The sequence below is a fragment of the Elaeis guineensis genome, chromosome 13, assembly GCF_000442705.2.
Source record: "Elaeis guineensis isolate ETL-2024a chromosome 13, EG11, whole genome shotgun sequence".
In the NCBI taxonomy this organism is placed as follows: Eukaryota; Viridiplantae; Streptophyta; class Magnoliopsida; order Arecales; family Arecaceae; genus Elaeis; species Elaeis guineensis.
Genome location: NC_026005.2, coordinates 19,342,964 through 19,362,087, shown reverse-complemented (window position 1 = coordinate 19,362,087; position 19,124 = coordinate 19,342,964). Strand labels below are relative to the sequence as shown.

At 35.7% G+C, this 19,124-nt stretch overlaps 1 protein-coding gene across 1 annotated transcript; it reads left to right on the top strand.

Annotated features, from left to right (window-relative positions):
* The first annotated feature begins 16,475 nt into the window (after positions 1-16,475).
* Positions 16,476-18,345, top strand: LOC105056315 (uncharacterized). Its single transcript, XM_010938471.4, has 2 exons — positions 16,476-17,240; positions 18,106-18,345. Exons 1-2 carry the CDS (start codon positions 16,632-16,634, stop codon positions 18,193-18,195), a joined length of 699 nt encoding a protein of 232 aa, XP_010936773.1. The 5' UTR covers positions 16,476-16,631; the 3' UTR covers positions 18,196-18,345.
* The last annotated feature ends 779 nt before the right edge of the window (positions 18,346-19,124 follow it).

The following is a 19,124-nucleotide window of genomic DNA, read 5'->3' as shown; positions in this document are numbered from 1 at the left end:
CCATTACTTCAATGCTTATGACCATCAAAAGCTGATTAAGCTCTTCGAGAAGTCCATGAAGGAATTTATAGTAACCACTTGGGGTGTAGGTCATTAGCTTATAAAATTAGTTGACAGGATTATTATTGGCCAACTATTCAAAAAGATGTGACTGACCTCATCAATAAGTGTGATTGGTGCTAAAGGTATACTAATATTCAACATCAGCTTACAACCAAACTCGTTTCCATCATGGCACCTTAGCTTTTTGCTATATGGAAATGGATATCTTTAGACTTTTCATAATGACGACAGAACAAAAAAAATTTTTGATTGTAGCTATTGATTATTTCACCAAATAGATGAAAGTTGAACCTCTAACACAAATCACCAAGAAAAAGATGTAAAACTTTATCGAAAGTCAATTATCTATCATTTTGATTTACCCTGGATCATTATCACTAACAATGAATGATATTTAATAATCAAAAATTTAAAAAATTCTATTTTGAGCTTCATGTGGATCATAGGCTCACATCAGTGCGACATCCATAATCAAATGGAGATGCCAAGATTACCAATCGAACTATTCTTTAGAGTTTAAAGACAAGACTCACTGAAGCAAAAAGACTCTGGATGGATGAGCTTTATAGTGCTCTCTGCACCTACTGAACTACACCTCAGAGACAACTATGAAAATGCCTTTCAAACTTACTTTCAAAATAAAAATAGTAATACCAATGAAAATCGGTCTTTTGACGATTAGAATAAAAAAAATTTATAAGAAAAATAACTCAGATCGGTTAAGGATTGATATAGATTTACTTGATAAAATCAGAGAAAGAGCTCGAATTGACATGGCAACTAACAAATAGAAAGTGGCTAGATATTATAATGCACGGGTAATGCTAATACTATTTCATAAGGGAGATCATGTCCTCCACCGACCTAAAATCTCAAAACCATCGAAACAAAAAAAGCTTGCTCCTAATTGGAAAGGACCTTACTGAATTATCTAAATAATTCATCCAGAAGCATACTGAATTGAAAATCTAGATGGCTTAATTATTCTTTAAACTTGAAATGCTGAAAATCTCAAGACGTACTATCAATGAGGCTCTCAATAAAGTGCTCAATTTTTATCCCAATGAAGATGGATTTTATATCAAAGTATTATAAAGAATTTTTTTATCCAAATTAGATCAATAAAAATTGATCAAATAAGGATAAGTGAATAAAAATGTCCAAACCAGATCAGTAACAAATCGATCAAATGAGGACAATCTATCCAAACAAGGCCACGATGTCCGACCAAACAAGGATAGAAGCAAAGATTTTATCCAAATGAGGTCATGATTTCTGACCAAACGAGGATGAAATATGTCCAAATGAGGATATGAAGTACAGTCAAATGAGGATAAGAAAAAAATTAAGTTTGTCTAAACGAGATCGAGAAAAGCCAAACTCCGACTACAAAAATTGCTACCAAACAAGGACAACTCAATGTGAGACACTCAATCTCCAGATTGGACCTCACAAATAGTTTAAGTGAGACACCTAATCTTCGGGTTGGACCTCACAGATGATTTAACGAAAGACATCCGATCTCTAGATTGGACTTCGTAAATATTTACTAAAAAAAACTTTTCAAGTTCAATTCTACAAAGATCCAACATGAAATATTTGATCTCTAGAATGGACTTCAAACCAAAGAGAATTATGACCCAGGTCATAGTCTAAAATAATATGTCCTCAAAAGGGAAAGCACCATGGATTGAGATTCTATATACAAAAGAATCGATCTACCGTTCCCAATTCTAGAGGTAAGTCTTCAACCTTTATTATGAATGTTTCAATTATTAAGATTGATTTCTTCCAATCAACCGATCTAATTATTAAAGATCGGATTCTATCAATGACTTAAGTTTGTTATGGCATGTCTGCTCTGTGGTTGATCCGATTGAGGTCAAGTAATATTCAAAATTATCTTTATGATTCATGTGGTCGAGGTCAAGTAATTGACTATTATGAATAACTTGAGTTTCTTAAGATTTCAAGTTATAAACACTCAGATCGGGTTAAGTAGGATCGAAAACATCCAATGTGAAAAATAAAAAATACATATTTGAAGAGAAGTATTCTTTCCATTGATGTAAGAAGTATTTACGAAAGCCCACATCGGACTAATACAAAAATTCAAAAAGAGAGAAAATTATAATATCGGGCCTTAGCCTGAGGATCCTCAGATTTAGAAATAGAAGATGAGAACAGATCCTTATCAGCTATTAGAGATTCCACTGAAATAACTTTAATAGTCGGGATCTTGGAAGGAGTTGTTAGGATCTCAATAGAAGGAGCTGGGACATTGATAGGAGAGACTTCAGTCTGAGATCGAGGAGCCACTTCCACAATTGGTCGGGGCACCTCCGCAGCCAACATAGCATCAAACATCGGTTGAGCATCAACATCACTCACTTGTTCAGAAGTAACTTTCGTTGCTATTGCGATAGTCGCCTTAGCAATCACTTTACTCAAATCCAAATCAAAAAAAAGTTTCATGATCAGATTTCTGTAGCTCAGGAAGCCGAAGTCAAATACCCTTCATATTGGAAAGCATCTGAAACCTTGAAGTCTTCAATGGTTTTTAAAGTCTACTCTTTCTCCCTCTCGAGTTGTCGTTGATATAAGAGGAAGGCCATGTCACGGTTCTCGACTATTGATTCAGCCTCCTTTAACTTGGCCTCAAGCCCAAAAATCTTCTCTACCTCCTTTTGCAACTTATCTTCCTACTCATTTATTTTACGCTGGTTGTCCAGAAGCTGCTGATTCTTCTCATTTATTGATTCATTTTTTCTTGGAATTGCTTTTTCAGTCCCTCTGTGGTCTTAGCCTCCTTCATAGCCTTCTCATCGGCTGTCTTCTTGGCCTCCTCAGTTGTCTTCTTAGCTTCTTGCTCAGCTTTAAGTCCTTCCTCCAAGGACTTTTTATTTTCATGCAGTCAGATTAGATTTTCATTTATCAATTTAAGATCTAGTGCTACCCATGAAATGAAAACAAGATCAGTAAGAAACCAATGTGAAAAAAAGTAAAAAAAAGAAAAGACAAGTTCAAAAAACTTACATCAAGTAGGCCACTATAACTATGGTTCACTACATCTTCTATTGAATAGTCCCACCTTCGTGCATCCAGATCTTTTTGAGATAGGATTGCTGCGAGTATATCTCGATCAAGTCTTGGTATTTCCAACAAAGACACTTGAGAGAGATCGATTCTCTCAACCAAGAAGGAGAAAATGAAAATTTCTGTAGGCTGCTTTTGTTGTCTTACAGATCGAACTGGCCTTGCTGATGTCGGAGGTGGCGCTGGAGAAGAGCTCGACCTTTAGCTTGTATTCGCCTCTTTGTTAAGTGGACGACCCATCTCGATGCTGGACCGATGTTGGATCCTTAACATCAATTGTGGTGGTACTATGAAAATTGGGACAGGATTGATGGTTGGAGATGAAGCTGGAGCAGGTGAAGATCGGGAATCTACCAATTTGAAGTCTGCTAATCTAAAGCTTTTTGTAATCTTCTTGCTCCTTTTGGTAGCAGGTTGGCTACTCGAATCTTGCTTCCTCTTCTTCACCTCTGCTAGCTTTTTGAGATTGAATTTTATGATTGTTGCAATAAAAGAGAAAACTCTATTAAAAAAAAAGAGAAAGAGGAATGAAATGAATGAATTAACATCAGACTCATCCTGAAAAAAGATTTGACTGATGCCAGCATCAAAAAGGGACTGATTGTTCACTAGCTGGCTTAGCTTAGTTGGATACCTTCATACCCAGTAGCTTTGTAAAAGCCTCCTCATCCCCAGGTAAAACTTCATTTTTGGAGTTCTATTTGGTTTCAGGCTTATGCTAGTTACAACTGAAATCCCAAGGGACACTTGAAGAAGCAAAAAAGAAATGGTTCTTCCAATTATGGATGGAAGAGGAAAGACTATGATTGAATTTATCTTTAGGCCAAGATGAGAAATACCATCAGTCTTTTTCATATGGATATTTTTTCAAAACAAATAATATTCTGAAAAAAAAAATCCTACATTCTATAGCAGTAAATTGATAGCAAATAATAAAAATGATGATCATCCTAATGATGTTAGGAGTTACTTAGACTGGATGAAGCCTATAGAAGTCTAAAACATTGCCGAAGAAAGTATGTAAGAGAAATCAAAGTCTAGATCTAAGTGCCTCATCATAAAATGTAACACAATTCTCTGGAGGTTCAGCAACCCTATCATCTTGATCTGGAGCTATCAATTGAAATTCTTCAGAAATCAAATAATTATCTCTAAGTTCCTAAAGATCGAGATTGATCAGGAAGGATTGTTCAGTACTAAAATCAAAATAATCCAAGAACCCCCTTATAGGAGACTCCAGATCCTCCCGACCTGAAGTACTGACCTTGACTGTCATCCAAGGTGGAGTTTCCACTTCAAACTCAAGCTAAGGCTGGATTGATCGAGGTATTCAGTCATCCTGACTTACCTCACTATTGTCAGAAGATATCTTTTGAAGAAAAGAAGGAAAAAGTGGGGCAAAACAAAAAGGGTAAGGTGAACAAAAAGAGAGAAGGAGAAAATTATCGAGAGAGGGAAAGTAAAAGACAAATGAAAGCTAAAACTCTAAAACCGCACGAGAAGAAGACCAAGGACAAAGAAATCTACCTAATGGATGGGAAAAAAATTTTGAGGAAGATTTTGAGAACTTTTTTTTGGCTCCGATGGTTTCTTTTCTGACTCCGGTGATGCCAAGAACCTCTTCTCTAGCTTTGATGATGTTGAGAAAGCTCTGAAAAGATTTTGGTTGGGCTTCTGCACCAAAAAAATAGAAAAGTAATTTTTTTAAGCAGAGTATAGGTCTATTTATAGAACTTATTAATGGTTCAGATCAATCCGATCTAACCATCAGATCAATGTCACTTGGCAGTAATCCAGTAATTCTGAGAAGAGACCGTTTGACGCATCTTTTTCTGATTAAGACATGCAGACTTAATCTACGTGACAGTTGAAATAGCCAATAGCAGGATGACATGTGACAAGCAGAAAATCAGCCCATATCAGCGTGACCTCCTAGGTAATAATGAGTTTTCGATTCTCTAGACCTTCATGATCACTGAAGGATCTGATGAGATATTCTAAAAAAGCAACACACCTCTTCGAATAATTAAAAAATTGATACTGTCAACTGCCATGTGGCGCATTTATTATTGGCAGTAGAAATCAGATAAGATCTTTTTGACATACTTTCCACAGTCGATGTAAAAGACTGTACTTCGGATCTAAAAAGTGGAGAGCATATATTGGTACAGTTAACTGACCTATGGCCACATGGCAATATCATAAAGAATCATCTGAAAATCATATCGACTTCTGGATTAAGTCGGTAAAATATCGATCTGATTTGACTCTTGGACCGAATTTGTGCTAATCTGAATTGATCTAGATTGGGTCTCAATAGAGTATTGCGAATAGCTCGACTTTTACCCAATCTGCCACAAGGGACATCGGTCAGATGCCGATCCGATCCTGAAGAAAGACGATTATTCTATAACTTCGTTACAGCTATTGCCCAACTCTACAACAACTATCTTCTAACTATACTATAGCTAATCACCACGGAGACGAACAGTCCATGATCTCCATATAGCTGATCATTCTGTTATAATAAATTAATGGTCTAACAAATTTTTCTAATGGCCTAATAGCCCAAGCAAGCCCCATCTATATAAAGAGGGGCAGGGTACCCTCCAAAAGGAGAATGATAACTCACAGAGTTCAGACTCTGCTAAATTCTTTTCGATTTTTCTACTGAAGAAAATCTGACTTCTCTCTACTCAAAATTATTTTTTTTGCTTTCTAATTCTCTATTTTTAACTATCTATTCTCAAGATTCCGACTAACTTAAGCATCGGAAGGTCCTAAATCGGAAGGTACCCCATGATTTTAGGACTCTTTTGCAGGATTCTCTGTGGTCTTTACCAACTCGACCCTTAGCGGCTCTCCAGCTTAGTTCTTGACCGACCTCGCTATTCTTTCTTCGGAGCCTTACAGCAACAAGTTGGATTTAATTCCGTTATAGATATGCAAAACTTTTAATAGATCTCGGATGATGACTTAGCCCAAAACAACCAAAAAAAATCCTAGGATGTTTTTTTTTTTTTTTGATAAGATAACCCAGCATGTTAGTATCTTTGCAAGGGATAGTACCTGAGATAAATATTCAAATCTCTCAAATATACATATAGATGGCAGTAATTTAGGGATCGAGACACTAGGGTCATGTTTGATCGGAAGGATTGGAATGTAGAATGGGAATAGGAATGAGTAACTGTCACGCTCCAAACCCAACATCCAGGTCGGATACGTGATGGCCGCACACTCCTTAGAGCAAGCCCTAAAGAATATGTAAGGCCAAAATAAATTATTACAATCTTAACATCCATAACAATTAATTTCAATAATAATTTGTAAAACCTTGCATAATTATAAATTAATTTTTTTCAATCCTCTGATCAGGTACTATGACACTCTATCTATCCATCTGCTCACCCATAAATCTAAGCCATAGCCAATCATGAACATCCTGTAACTTTGAGAAGAAAAAGAAAGATGAAGAGGTGTGAGCTTTACAGCCCAGTAAGAATTTTCATATCACACTGATATAGTAATATAGTCTGAAAATAAGGATAAGCAATAAAATATAAAATTTCATGTTCAATGTCCAGAATAATACAAATATCCATAAATTTTCTGTCTTGTAAAAATAGATGCATGATCATATGTTAACAGGTGAAACACTTTTATTCAACAATTATTTCATGTCTTATCTTTCATTTCTCTTTTCATAATCACATGATTTTTAATATTTTCTTTCTGGCTCTGGACTATCCAAGTCTATACCTCAGTCATCATCCGAATCGAATCCACTTAAAAAATCTTTCAAGACTGTCCCAGGATGAGCTCCTGGCCAGCTGTCCCACATACGAAAGTCCATGAGAGGCTGTCCCAGGCATAAGCTCCTAGCAGGCTGTCCCAAGCATGAGCTCCTGGCCGATTGATCCACCTGTAAGCTAGTGGGGACTGTCCCAGGCATAAGCTCCTGGCGGGCTGTTCCATATGACAAGACTAGTTTATACCATATATCTCTTTTTTTTCATTTAATCATTATGTGTTGATTTCATCAAATCAATTCCGACTTGCATTATGATCAATTCAGATATGTCATATCCATATAATCATGCCATCAATCTTTGATACATATATATATTGACATAACATACTCATACTCAAAATCAAATAACAGTATCTCAGGTATAATAAATTCATCGATCTCAAATTCGATTATGCAAAACCAATAATGCAAGACCAACAGTAAAATAGCATATTTATAATGGTGATCATGTACAGGGATTCTTACCTTTATCGGTGACTGATCCAAGCACAGAAATCAATGTTCTTCTTTGATTTATGAATTTTTCTAACAAAATATTACACTCGATATCATATGCAGACAATCATCTCTTCATGATTTTGATCAATATAAAAATTACATATAGAGAAATTACCGATAATCGATCCTAATAACACAAATCGAGGATCTCTCTTAGGATTAATCAAAATTAAGATTTATCTAAGTATATGGATTCTCCACTGATCCATAAGACTTCTAGAGAGAGAAAATCCATGAAGAGAGAAAAAATTTTAGAGAGAGAAAGTAGAGAGAGAAAGTGAAGAGAGAATCTTCGTATCCTTTCGATGAGGCAATCATGGTCAAGATCATCAGAGATCCTATCAGGGTGACTTATTATGAATCAAATGTTATAAATTTCGAATAGGATCGGACTGGGATCAGATCTACCGCATGAATTTCGGAGCAATCTCAATTCATCATATTTTTATTTCAAATTTATCCTAGGGTCTGTGATACAATCAGAGAGAGAGTAGAAAGACCTTAGAGAGATAAAATCCATAAAGAGAGAGAAAAAGGTCTAGAGAGAGAATCTAGAGAGAGAAGGTAGAGAGAAGAAGTCCAATTCTAGAGAGAGAAGAACTTAAGAGAAAGAGATGAGAGAAACTTTCTCTCACATGTATTTTTATTATTTTTTTTTTTTCTTTTTCCTTTTTCTTTTCTTTTTTCTTTTTCCTTTTTCTTTTCTTTTCACGGGAGCAGAGGACCTGTGTGGTTCTCTTCTTCACGGAACAGGGGAGGTCCTTCCTCCCCCTTGTTCCCGAACTAAGGGCCTCCCCCCCAATTGACCACCACTCCGATCGGTGGAGCAGTCCCCGACGACGTCGAGAGATCGGGTTTGGTGACCGATGACGGCAACCAGTGACGGAAAGAAGAAAAAAAAAACAAGATAACATGGAGAAAACAGGGGATCTTCTTTGGAATTTATTTCCAGCAAAATCGATAGCCGATGGTGAGGTCTGGGGTTGTGAGAAGATGAGCAAGAGAGAGAAAAGGAAGGATTAGGACCTTACCTTGGTTCCGGTGGCATCTCCGGTCTTGACTTTCGGTGGGCACGGTGAAGGCAATCAATGACTCCTTCGAAAGAAAAGGAGACAGAAGAGAGAGGAAGCCTGATATTTTCATGGCTTGCTTAAGATAAAGAAGAGGAAATTTATAGATGGGATCTAGGGCTCCTAGAGTCCCAATCCCATTCTGATTCAAAGAGGGAAGACGGACTCTATCAGGAGTCCTCTTCCGTTCTCTTCTTTTTTTATTTTTTAATCTGGATTATTACATTCTCCCCTCCTTAAAATAATTTCGTCCTCGAAATTTAAGTTATGTCGTTCGAGATATATATTTCAAAGTATACATTCTTCATGTCATTCTTAAGCTTACGATAATGTCTTATATATTATTTATTTCTCATGATCTTGTTATAACAAAAATTATTTGAAATTTCAAATTCATCTCTTCTTATTGATTTTTCAACTTTTTGAAGAACTGTAATATTTTGGACTTATATTAATATACCACCATTATTTGTCTAATATATTTCACTCGAAATTCATAATTATCTTAGACTACCCTTGATAGAAAATAAATAAAGATCAAACATCGGGCACTCTTCACAATTATCGATTTCTTTCTTCTCTTGAATTTTTAACAAATTTTATATGTAAACTCTCATCTTAAGAAAACCTCAATCTTTTATATCAGTCCAAGTAATAATATTAAATTTAAAAAAAAATATGAGATCTATGTCAGGACATTCTAAGTTTGAACTAATATCAGAACTATCAAGCTGTTAATAAACTTGAGATATCTAGAATTTCTTGGTATTATCTACAATGAAGCAACCTACTGACAAAAATTATCCGGCTATGATCAGATTAGATCAAAATTTATAGTATCCTTTCATTATCAATAAAATTTTTCCTTATTTGCAACTAATGTATTCCATCATAATATCTTTTGATTTAAAAGATTAATATTTCAAATCGATTTAATCCACCATGCTTTTGCTGCGCACTCTGATCTTAATTTATCAAATTATATAGGTCTATCAAAGATAAAATATCCTTATATGTTAGATCAATCTAGGATAGATCCAACCTTCAAATTTCATATAAGACTTAAGACAAAATTTTAAGTTTCTTTATCTTTACTACCTTTGGGCATAGTATATAAAAATTAAATCTTGATCTACTTCTTATATTTGAAATCATTGTATAAGTTTCATCACTCTTCAAGAATTCAATATGTCTAGAATTAATTGGAGTTAATCTTAGATTTACCTTACAATCATTTAGATAATTTTTAAATTAATCTTTTTTTTTAAAAGAATTAATTCTAACTTGACAAACTAGAAGAACTCAAGCCAACATCCTTAAGTAGAATCAACTTGATTATTTCTTATAAAGCTCCTTTCATCACAATCCTTAATATTAATCAATAAATCCATACAAAATTTTGTCCCTTGTATAAGTCATTCAAAATTTAACACTAACAAGATGTCTTAGTTCAATTTTAAAAAAAAAATTCAAACTTTGACTTGAATAATTAATACACTTCACCATCTTCAACAATCATAAGAAAATTAAAATGTAATCCAAAGATAGTAATACGAATTATTAAGAATTTCATCATAACTTGTATATCATACTTTGACAAAATAAATTTTCTTCTTTAATTTAACAATAATATCAAAATACTTTTGATCCACTTAGAAAAGTAAGCTTTTGACTTGAAATTCAATATAACTTGAAGGATCAAAGAATCCTATTCAGAATATGATATTTTGAGTAACCAAGGATTTCACCAAAATGTGTATCTCATATTCTCATAATAAAATTTAAGTATATTTTTTATCTAAGATTGAGTTTCATATATGACCTCTTATAGGTTCAGTGTTCAAAAATATTTCTCTCTCATATGATGTAATTTCTTCTTAGACCATACCCTAATTAACTTTCTTTGATAAGTCCAAAATTCATAATGTTCAGACAATTATCATTGAAATTAAAAAAAAAATATGATCTTCAATTATATAAGTTTTATATTCCAAAATCATCTAGTATACTCAACATAACTTATCAATACCTCCCACTTCATTCCAAGGTCAACTCTTTTCATACTTAGATCAACCTTACTAATTGAAATCTAAGATATAACTCGTCAATTCTATTATAGATATCATATGCCACTTATACATAAATTTCATCTTAATATCTATTGATTCGAAATCTAAATATTGAATATTTTTTCTTATATCTATCATGTTCCTCATGATCATAACCTAAGTTTAAATATCACTAAAGTCATAATTTTAAATAATTATAATCTTAAGCTTAAATATCACTTAAATCATATTCTCTAACGATCATAACCTAAATTGTAATATCATTCTATTATATCCTTAATAATTATAACCTTAAACTCTGATATTATCTATCATACTCTATTGATTATAATCTCAAAGTTTTGATATCACTTATATGACAATCCCTAGTGACCTTAAACTTGGGCTCTAGTACTATTCTGTCATATCTTAATCACTTGTATCATTGTCCCCAAATAAATGTAACCTAAGCTCTAAGCTCAGATGCCACTCTGTCACATCCTACTGATCTTACATAAAGTTTTAATATCTCATATTAGTCAATTTTCATCTAAAAGTCTACCCATATACTCTTCCTCTAATAGGAACCTTAGGATTCCTAAACTTAGGCTCTGATACCATTCTGTCACGCCCCGAACCCAACATCCGGATCGGATACGTGATGGCCGCACACTCCTTAGAGCAAGCCCTAAAGAATATGCAAGGCCAAAATAAATCATTACAATCTTAACATCCATAACAATTAATTTCAACAATAATTCGTAAAACCTTACATAATGACAAATTAATTTTTTTCAATCCTCTGATCAGGTACTATGACACTCTATCTATCCATCTGCTCACCCATAAATCTAAGCCATAGCCAATCATGAACGTCCTGTAACTCTGAGAAGAAAAAGAAAGATGAAGATGTGTGAGCTTTACAGCCCAGTAAGAATTTTCATATCACACTGATATAGTAATATAGTCTGAAAATAAGGATAAGCAATAAAATATAAAATTTCATGTTCAATGTCTAGAATAATGCAAATATCCATAAATTTTCTGTCTTGTAACAATAGATGCATTATCATATGTTAACAGATGAAACACTTTTATTCAACAATTATTTCATGTCTTATCTTTCATTTCTCTTTTCATAATCACATGATTTTTAATATTTTCTTTCTGGCTCTGGACTATCCAAGTCTATACCTCAGTCATCATCCGAATCGAATCCACTTAAAAAGTCTTTCAAGACTGTCCCAGGATGAGCTCCTGGCCAGCTGTCCCACATACGAAAATCCATGAGAGGCTGTCCCAGGCATAAGCTCCTAGCGGGCTATCCCAAGCATGAGCTCCTGGCCGACTGATCCACCTGTAAGCCAGTGGGGACTGTCCCAGGCATAAGCTCCTGGCGGGCTGTTCCATATGACAAGACTAGTTTATACCATATATCTCTTTCTTTTCATTTAATCATTATGTGTTGATTTCATCAAATCAATTCCGACTTGCATTATGATCAATTCAGATATGTCATATCCATATAATCATGCCATCAATCTCTGATACATATATATATTGATATAACATACTCATACTCAAAATCAAATAACAGTATCTCAGGTATAATAAATTCATCGATCTCAAATCCGATGATGCAAAACCAATAATGCAAGACCAACAGTAAAATAGCATATTTATAATGGTGATCATGTACAGAGATTCTTACCTTTATTGGTGACTGATCCAAGCACAGAAATCAATGTTCTTCTTTGATTTATGAATTTTTCTAACAAAATATTACACTCGATATCATATGCAGACAATCATCTCTTCATGATTCTGATCAATATAAAAATCACATATAGAGAAATTACCGATAATCGATCCTAATAACACAAATCGAGGACCTCTCTTAGGATTAATCAAAATTAAGATTTATCTAAGTATCTAGATCCTTCACTGATCCATAAGACTTCTAGAAAGAAAAAATTCATGAAGAGAGAGAAAATTCTAGAGAGAGAAAGTAGAGAAAAAAAGTGGAGAGAGAATCTTCGTATCCTTTCGATGAGGCAATCATGGTCAAGATCATCAGAGATCCTATCAGGGTGACTTATTATGAATCAAATGTTATAAATTTCGAATAGGATCGGACTGGGATCAGATCTACCGCATGAATTTCGGAGCAATCTCAATTCATCATATTTTTATTTCAAATTTATCCTAGGGTCTGTGATACAATCAGAGAGAGAGTAGAAAGATCTTAGAGAGATAAAATCCATAAAGAGAGAGAAAAAGGTCTAGAGAGAGAATCTAGAGAGAGAAGGTAGAGAGAAGAAGTCCAATTCTAGAGAGAGAAGAACTTAAGAGAGAGAGATGAGAGAAACTTTCTCTCACATGTATTTTTATTATTATTTTTTTTCTTTTTCTTTTCTTTTCTTTTTCTTTTTCTTTTTTCTTTTCTTTTTCTTTTTCCTTTTTCCTTTTTCTTTTCTTTTCACGGGAGCAGAGGACCTGTGTGGTTCTCTTCTTCACGGAACAGGGGAGGTCCTTCCTCCCCCTTGTTCCCGAACTAAGGGCCTCCCCCCAATTGACCACCACTCCGACCGGTGGAGCAGTCCTCGACGACGTCGAGAGATCAGGTCTAGTGACCGACGACGGCAACCAATGACGGAAAGAAGAAAAAAAAATAAGATAACATGGAGAAAATAGGGGATCTTCTTTGGAATTTATTTCCAGCAAAATCGATGGCCGACGGTGAGGTCTGGGGTTGTGAGAAGATGAGCAAGAGAGAGAAAAAGAAGGATTAGGACCTTACCTTGGTTCCGGTGGCATCTCCGGTCTTGATTTTCGGTGGGCACGGTGAAGGCAATCAACGACTCCTTCGAAAGAAAAGAAGGAGATAGAAGAGAGAGGAAGCCTGATGTTTTCATGGCTTGCTTAAGATAAAGAAGAGGAAATTTATAGATGGGATCTAAGGCTCCTAGAGTCCCAATCCCATTCTGATTCAAAGAGGGAAGACGAACTCTATCAGGAGTCCTCTTCCGTTCTCTTCTTTTTTTATTATTATTTTTTTTAATCTGGGTTATTACAGTAACTCCAATTTTAACTATTTGGTTTGGAACGCTCTCATTCCCATTTCAATTTCAAGAGAGAATAGAAATGTCACAATCTTTCAAAATCCAATCCTTATTCTCTTCTAGTATTCAAATCTCATTCAAATTCAGATTTCAGTCACGAATCAAACACATCAAAGGATATGGCCATGCCGATTTCTATTCCAATCCATTCTAATCCCAATTTTCAATTCTAATTCTAATCACAAACCAAATACAATCTGGATGAAATTATAGTGGTATTCAACATAGGGATTTTTATACAAGGAGATTATGCAGATTTTCTTGATCTGAAAATGACTAATATTCAACCTCCATCAAGTCTCAATGTATCTTTTAGGGGAGATGGAGTTGTGATAATTTACTTAAATAGACCTTGCATCAGTTGGACTGACCGCTAGTATCTTCTTGTGTTGAATGTTTGTTTGACTTGATCTAGTGCTTATCGTTTTTGAATTAGGAAACAAAATCATGGTCAACAATAGTTAAAGATGCAATTGGGTCAAGTCAACCTCCATCCAAACCAAAGCTAGTTTAATTTATGCATAACGCCAACCTAGAATAGAGATTAATGTGCTAATTTGTCAGAAGATTCTATGAGGAGTGACCCCTAAACTTTCGCTCAAAAGGTACCACCTCTTGCCACTTAGGCAATAGGTCAAGGGTATGATCACGGTTGGAGTTGTCTTTGAGAGGTGGGGTAAGAATAAAGATAGAAAGGTGGAGATTAGCTTCTTCTAATTTTGACAAAAAAAAATCTATAGGGTCTATTATTTATCAACTTGACCCAATTGGACGTAATGTAAATGGGAAATATTTGGATGTATGCCCTGAAACTTGGCCTCTAGCACCAATCCAAAATAGTGAGATGAGAAGAGAATTTACTCAACCCTAGCTACCTGCCAAGTCCATAGTTTTTAAATTTTGTATGTAAGTATCAAATCCAAAGCCAATTCAGAGTAAATTTAAATCAAGTTCTAGATTTTCACATCCAAGATGTTGCTCTATGTTAGTATGGCCACCTGTTGATATGAAAAATATAAAATTCTTGACCCTCTTATCTCATCCAATACAAATTAGTAATATCTAAGATATCAATAGATGCAATATGTTCATATCAACCAATATTTTTGATTAATTATTTTTATTTTTCAAAATAGATATTTTAATTAATAAATATCGAAATCAATACTTACATATGATTCTTAATCCCGAATTTACTTAGGACTATAAATGGGTCAAGCTAACTTGTGACTTAACCTGATCCATATTTAAAAATTTGTGAATTGGATCGAGTTCAAAATTGGATTTAGTCTAAATTTCAGGTCAGATGGATCTTATATTTTATGCTCGATCTGATCCAAATCGATTTGTATATCATCCGAATCTAATTTGGATCAACAAAAAATGAAATTAACCTAACTTGAATGTGATTCAATCCATCCTGAAACCTAATTCATACAAACCTGCTCCTCCTTCACTTTAAATATCTTTCCTAATTGAATAAACTTTCATTTGAGCTAATTATCTTTTTTATTTCAACAACTACATCTCCTTTTGTCTATTTCCACTTAACTATATTTAGATGTTTATATTTTATAATTTAGTTTGGTGAATTCTTATTTATATGTCCTCAAGTATATTAATATATATTTAAAAAATTATAATTTATAAAGTTAAGAATGATCAACTATTTGAATGAAATTAAAATTTTCTGAATAAAAATTATGTTATACTTGACCTCAATCTAACCTAAATGATTGATCAGGGCCCAACTTGAATGACGCACTGCATCCAAAATTCTTTCGATTGACCTGATCAGGTAATGAGCTGGATCTAGATCCAAAGTCACAAATCGAATAGGAAATTAGATCGGGATGGGTCAAACATTCCCAGGCCTGACCTAATCTGTTTGCAACCTAGGTTTACTATATTGCTATATCTAGAGTGTCGATCTACTTACCCAAAAAAATAAAAGTCAGTGAAGACATTGGAAAATCTTGATTCTTTTCAAATTCGCTCACTTGCCATATCGACCAAGATAAACCAAGGTAAAATGTCAATGATGACTTGGGCTCCCCTGAAGTGCCCTGAAACTTATCCAACTGTTTTTCCTAAACAATTAGGGGAAATTTGATATTTCAGCTTCCATTAAACCACTACCCGTTTTGTTTAGAGAAAAAAAAGGTGTACACTCGTTTTGGATGGTTAATTGGGTAAATGTAGCAGCGTCCAAATGAAATATAAAGAAATAGTAGGAGAAGGCTTCTACCTTCCCCTCCCTGAGGTGGCAGTTCCTTCAAACCACCGCCAAGAAGGCATAGTAAACCAGACCAACTTTCTGTACACCCAAAAAAAAAAAAAAACTAGACCATCTTTCTTATATAATTAAGTGCACCCACTTCCTTCACTTCAAAGTCGACGTTTCATCTTCCACAGAAAGATATACAGCTCATGTATGAACCACTTGCGAACCAAAATAGCTAAACTTCATAATAGCTTACGTTCATTCAAAACTAACACGCGAGCCCTTTACAGCTATGGTGAGTAGATCCAAGCCAAGGCGTTCCATATGGTGGTTCTCAGGTCCTTTCAATCTCTCTCCAAATGTAACCACAAAGATTGCCCGTAGAGGCTGAGCTCCCTGCCAACACTTGAAACATGAACCATATGCGAACCATAAAGGACCACAAAAAATCTTTTCAAACTAACACAAACAGCTCTGTCTCCATCTATATGGAGCGGTGAAGAGCAGATTTCCAGCTTCCAGACCAAGCCATTCATATAAGGGCCATGGTTTGCTCTTGTGTCCTTTTAATCCATCCTCCAATCTAACCACCTTCCTTCATCTTCAATCCTCACACAGTTCTCTCTCGTCTTCATAAACTCAAATGTCCACCAACTTACACTCAAATCCATTCCACCCCAACACAAGTCCTTCAACATGGAATCCCTCTGGTGGCTTTGCTTCACAACCTCTCTTCTCCTCATTCAACTCGGCGTAGCTGGAGCACAAGCCCCGGTTGCTGCACCCTCCGGGCAGCCACCACCGGCCGCCGCCACACCTCCACCAGTGACACCACCACCCTCCTCAAGCCCTCCAAGCTCACCACCTCCAGTCTCCACACCACCACCACTGCCACCACCGCCGGTGGTCACACCGCCACCACCAGTGCCACCGGCATCACCTCCTGTTCCATTAGCACCAGCATTACCACCACCACCAGCACTGCCGCCGCCGCCAGCATTGCCGCCACCACCATTACCGCCACCGCCGATGCCAGCGCCGGTGCCGCCACCAATTCCACCACCGCCGGTGCCAGCTCCGGCTACACCTCCACCAATGCCAGGGCCGGCACCAGCACCGTCGATATCTGCACCAGTACCGGCACCAGCTCCAGCGAAGGGTAAGGGGAAGCATAAGAAGAGAAGGCATAGGAAGAAGCATGCACCAGCGCCGGCGCCGACAGTGCCGAGCCCGCCGGCCCCGATTGCGCCCACACCACCTGATGCGGAGGATGTAACAAGTCCGGCGCCTCAACCGATTGATCTGGTAACCAAGCAGAATTTCAAATTAGATTACTAGCCATGTTAATTTCGTTACGATTAATATAACAAAATACTAATATTCTTTAAGAGGAAAAAAAGAAAGAAAGATTATGTTTTATCGGATTAATGCATGTATAAGGGTACAATGAACTTAATAGCAGTAATTAGTGCATGCATATGGGTCATTTTTTGTCAAAAATGAAAATGTCACAAAAGATACAAATTGAGAAAAAAAGAAGAGAGAGAAGAAGAAAACTAGGAGATTGCTACCAATCAAAAAAGAAATTAAAAAAAAAAAAAACATTGCAAGCAATAAAAAAAACAAAAATAATGCTGCAGTGATGGAATATTTATGATTCAGTTTTAGTTAGATCACATCAGGTATACATTTAATTTCAAGATAACATTACAGGGTTAGTTTGTTGTTTGTGAGGCTTCTAAAATACAAAATCATGAAAACTTATTTTCTATAAATCAAGTTTCATGCAATATATTGAAGATTTATTTCTGACCTAACTCATGTTTTAAACGTTTTATGACTCACCTTGTTTTACCAAACCGCTTTATAAGAAATAATAAAACAAAATTGTTTGTATAACTGTTAGAATCCAATTATTTAAAAGAAGCACCATCAATATTAGTATATTAATAGAACATAAATGCGCAGGGTACCTGCAAATTTCCAAAGTTAGCTCAAAAGACCAATATTGCTAGGGCGCAAGCATAAAAGAGCACTAATTTTTATTTGCTTGCGGTAGCTGTATAATATCATCATAACTGAAGTTTCACGAGTTCATTGAATTAAAGAGCTTTGGCTCATGCAGGATTTTGCTTAACCCTAACCACTCTTCTGTTCATTTTGATTTCAGAATGGAAGCATTGCGATGTTTGGGAATGGAGGGATGCTCCAAAGCTGGGTGACTACCGTATTGGCTTTCTTTGTGCTGTTAATGATCTAAGTTCGCACCGCTTGCGGCCACATAGAAGAATTCCAGTTTGTCTTATGTTGCAGAGGATTATCTTCATTTGTTCACCAGCTACGAATGCTATCTTTATATTTATTTTCACATTAGTTTCAGTGTGTGATAAAGCAAGACAATTTTTTCTGCTGTCTCGGACATGAAAATGGAATTGGTTCAATCACTTCAGTTAGCTTTTAGAGTCGTGCCAGTAACAAGTGATCCAAAGCTTTACCTCCCCGTATTCTATACAAACCAAAATCATATTCCTGATTTTTTGAGGCAAGCTGGGTGAAAAGGAAAATGATATTAGCCTCGCGCAAGAGGTAGGACTAATGCTTTTGTACCATTTTCAGTAATAAGAGTTTAGAAATATAAGACACAGGATCCGGGGATGATAATTAATAAGTGATCGCGAGGTCAAGCTCAAGAAGATAGCTCACGTTCTCCCGTCCAAGCCTCACCAAATCTAAGTTCTAAATGATGGAACGTCCATTGATCAAGTTGGATGCGAATTCCAAACCATGTCTTATTCTAAAACTGCAACTTTGGCGGCTAAGCATCCGACGACAACCTCTGTACCAGAGGGAAGACGCATTTGTGCACGCAATACATTCAGCGCATCATTTAGATTGTGCTCCCAGCGCGCACAAACGAAAATCTTTTAGGATACCTTTTGATCACCAAACCACAAGTTTGTTGACAGAAACAACTAACAGCAAAGGATGTTAAACAAACATGAGTCCCTCAAATAAATACATCATTTATCTGAAGAGCACGCAATGATCACCGGCAGCCGCTTCATCATCAAGTCTGCCAAATAAATTCAAGTTGTAGATGACCTAATCGCCATTATACCAGTAGAGCCGCAACTCCGAAATTATGCAGCTGCATAGCAGCCCTACAAGGTTTCCCTAAGTTCAAGCTAA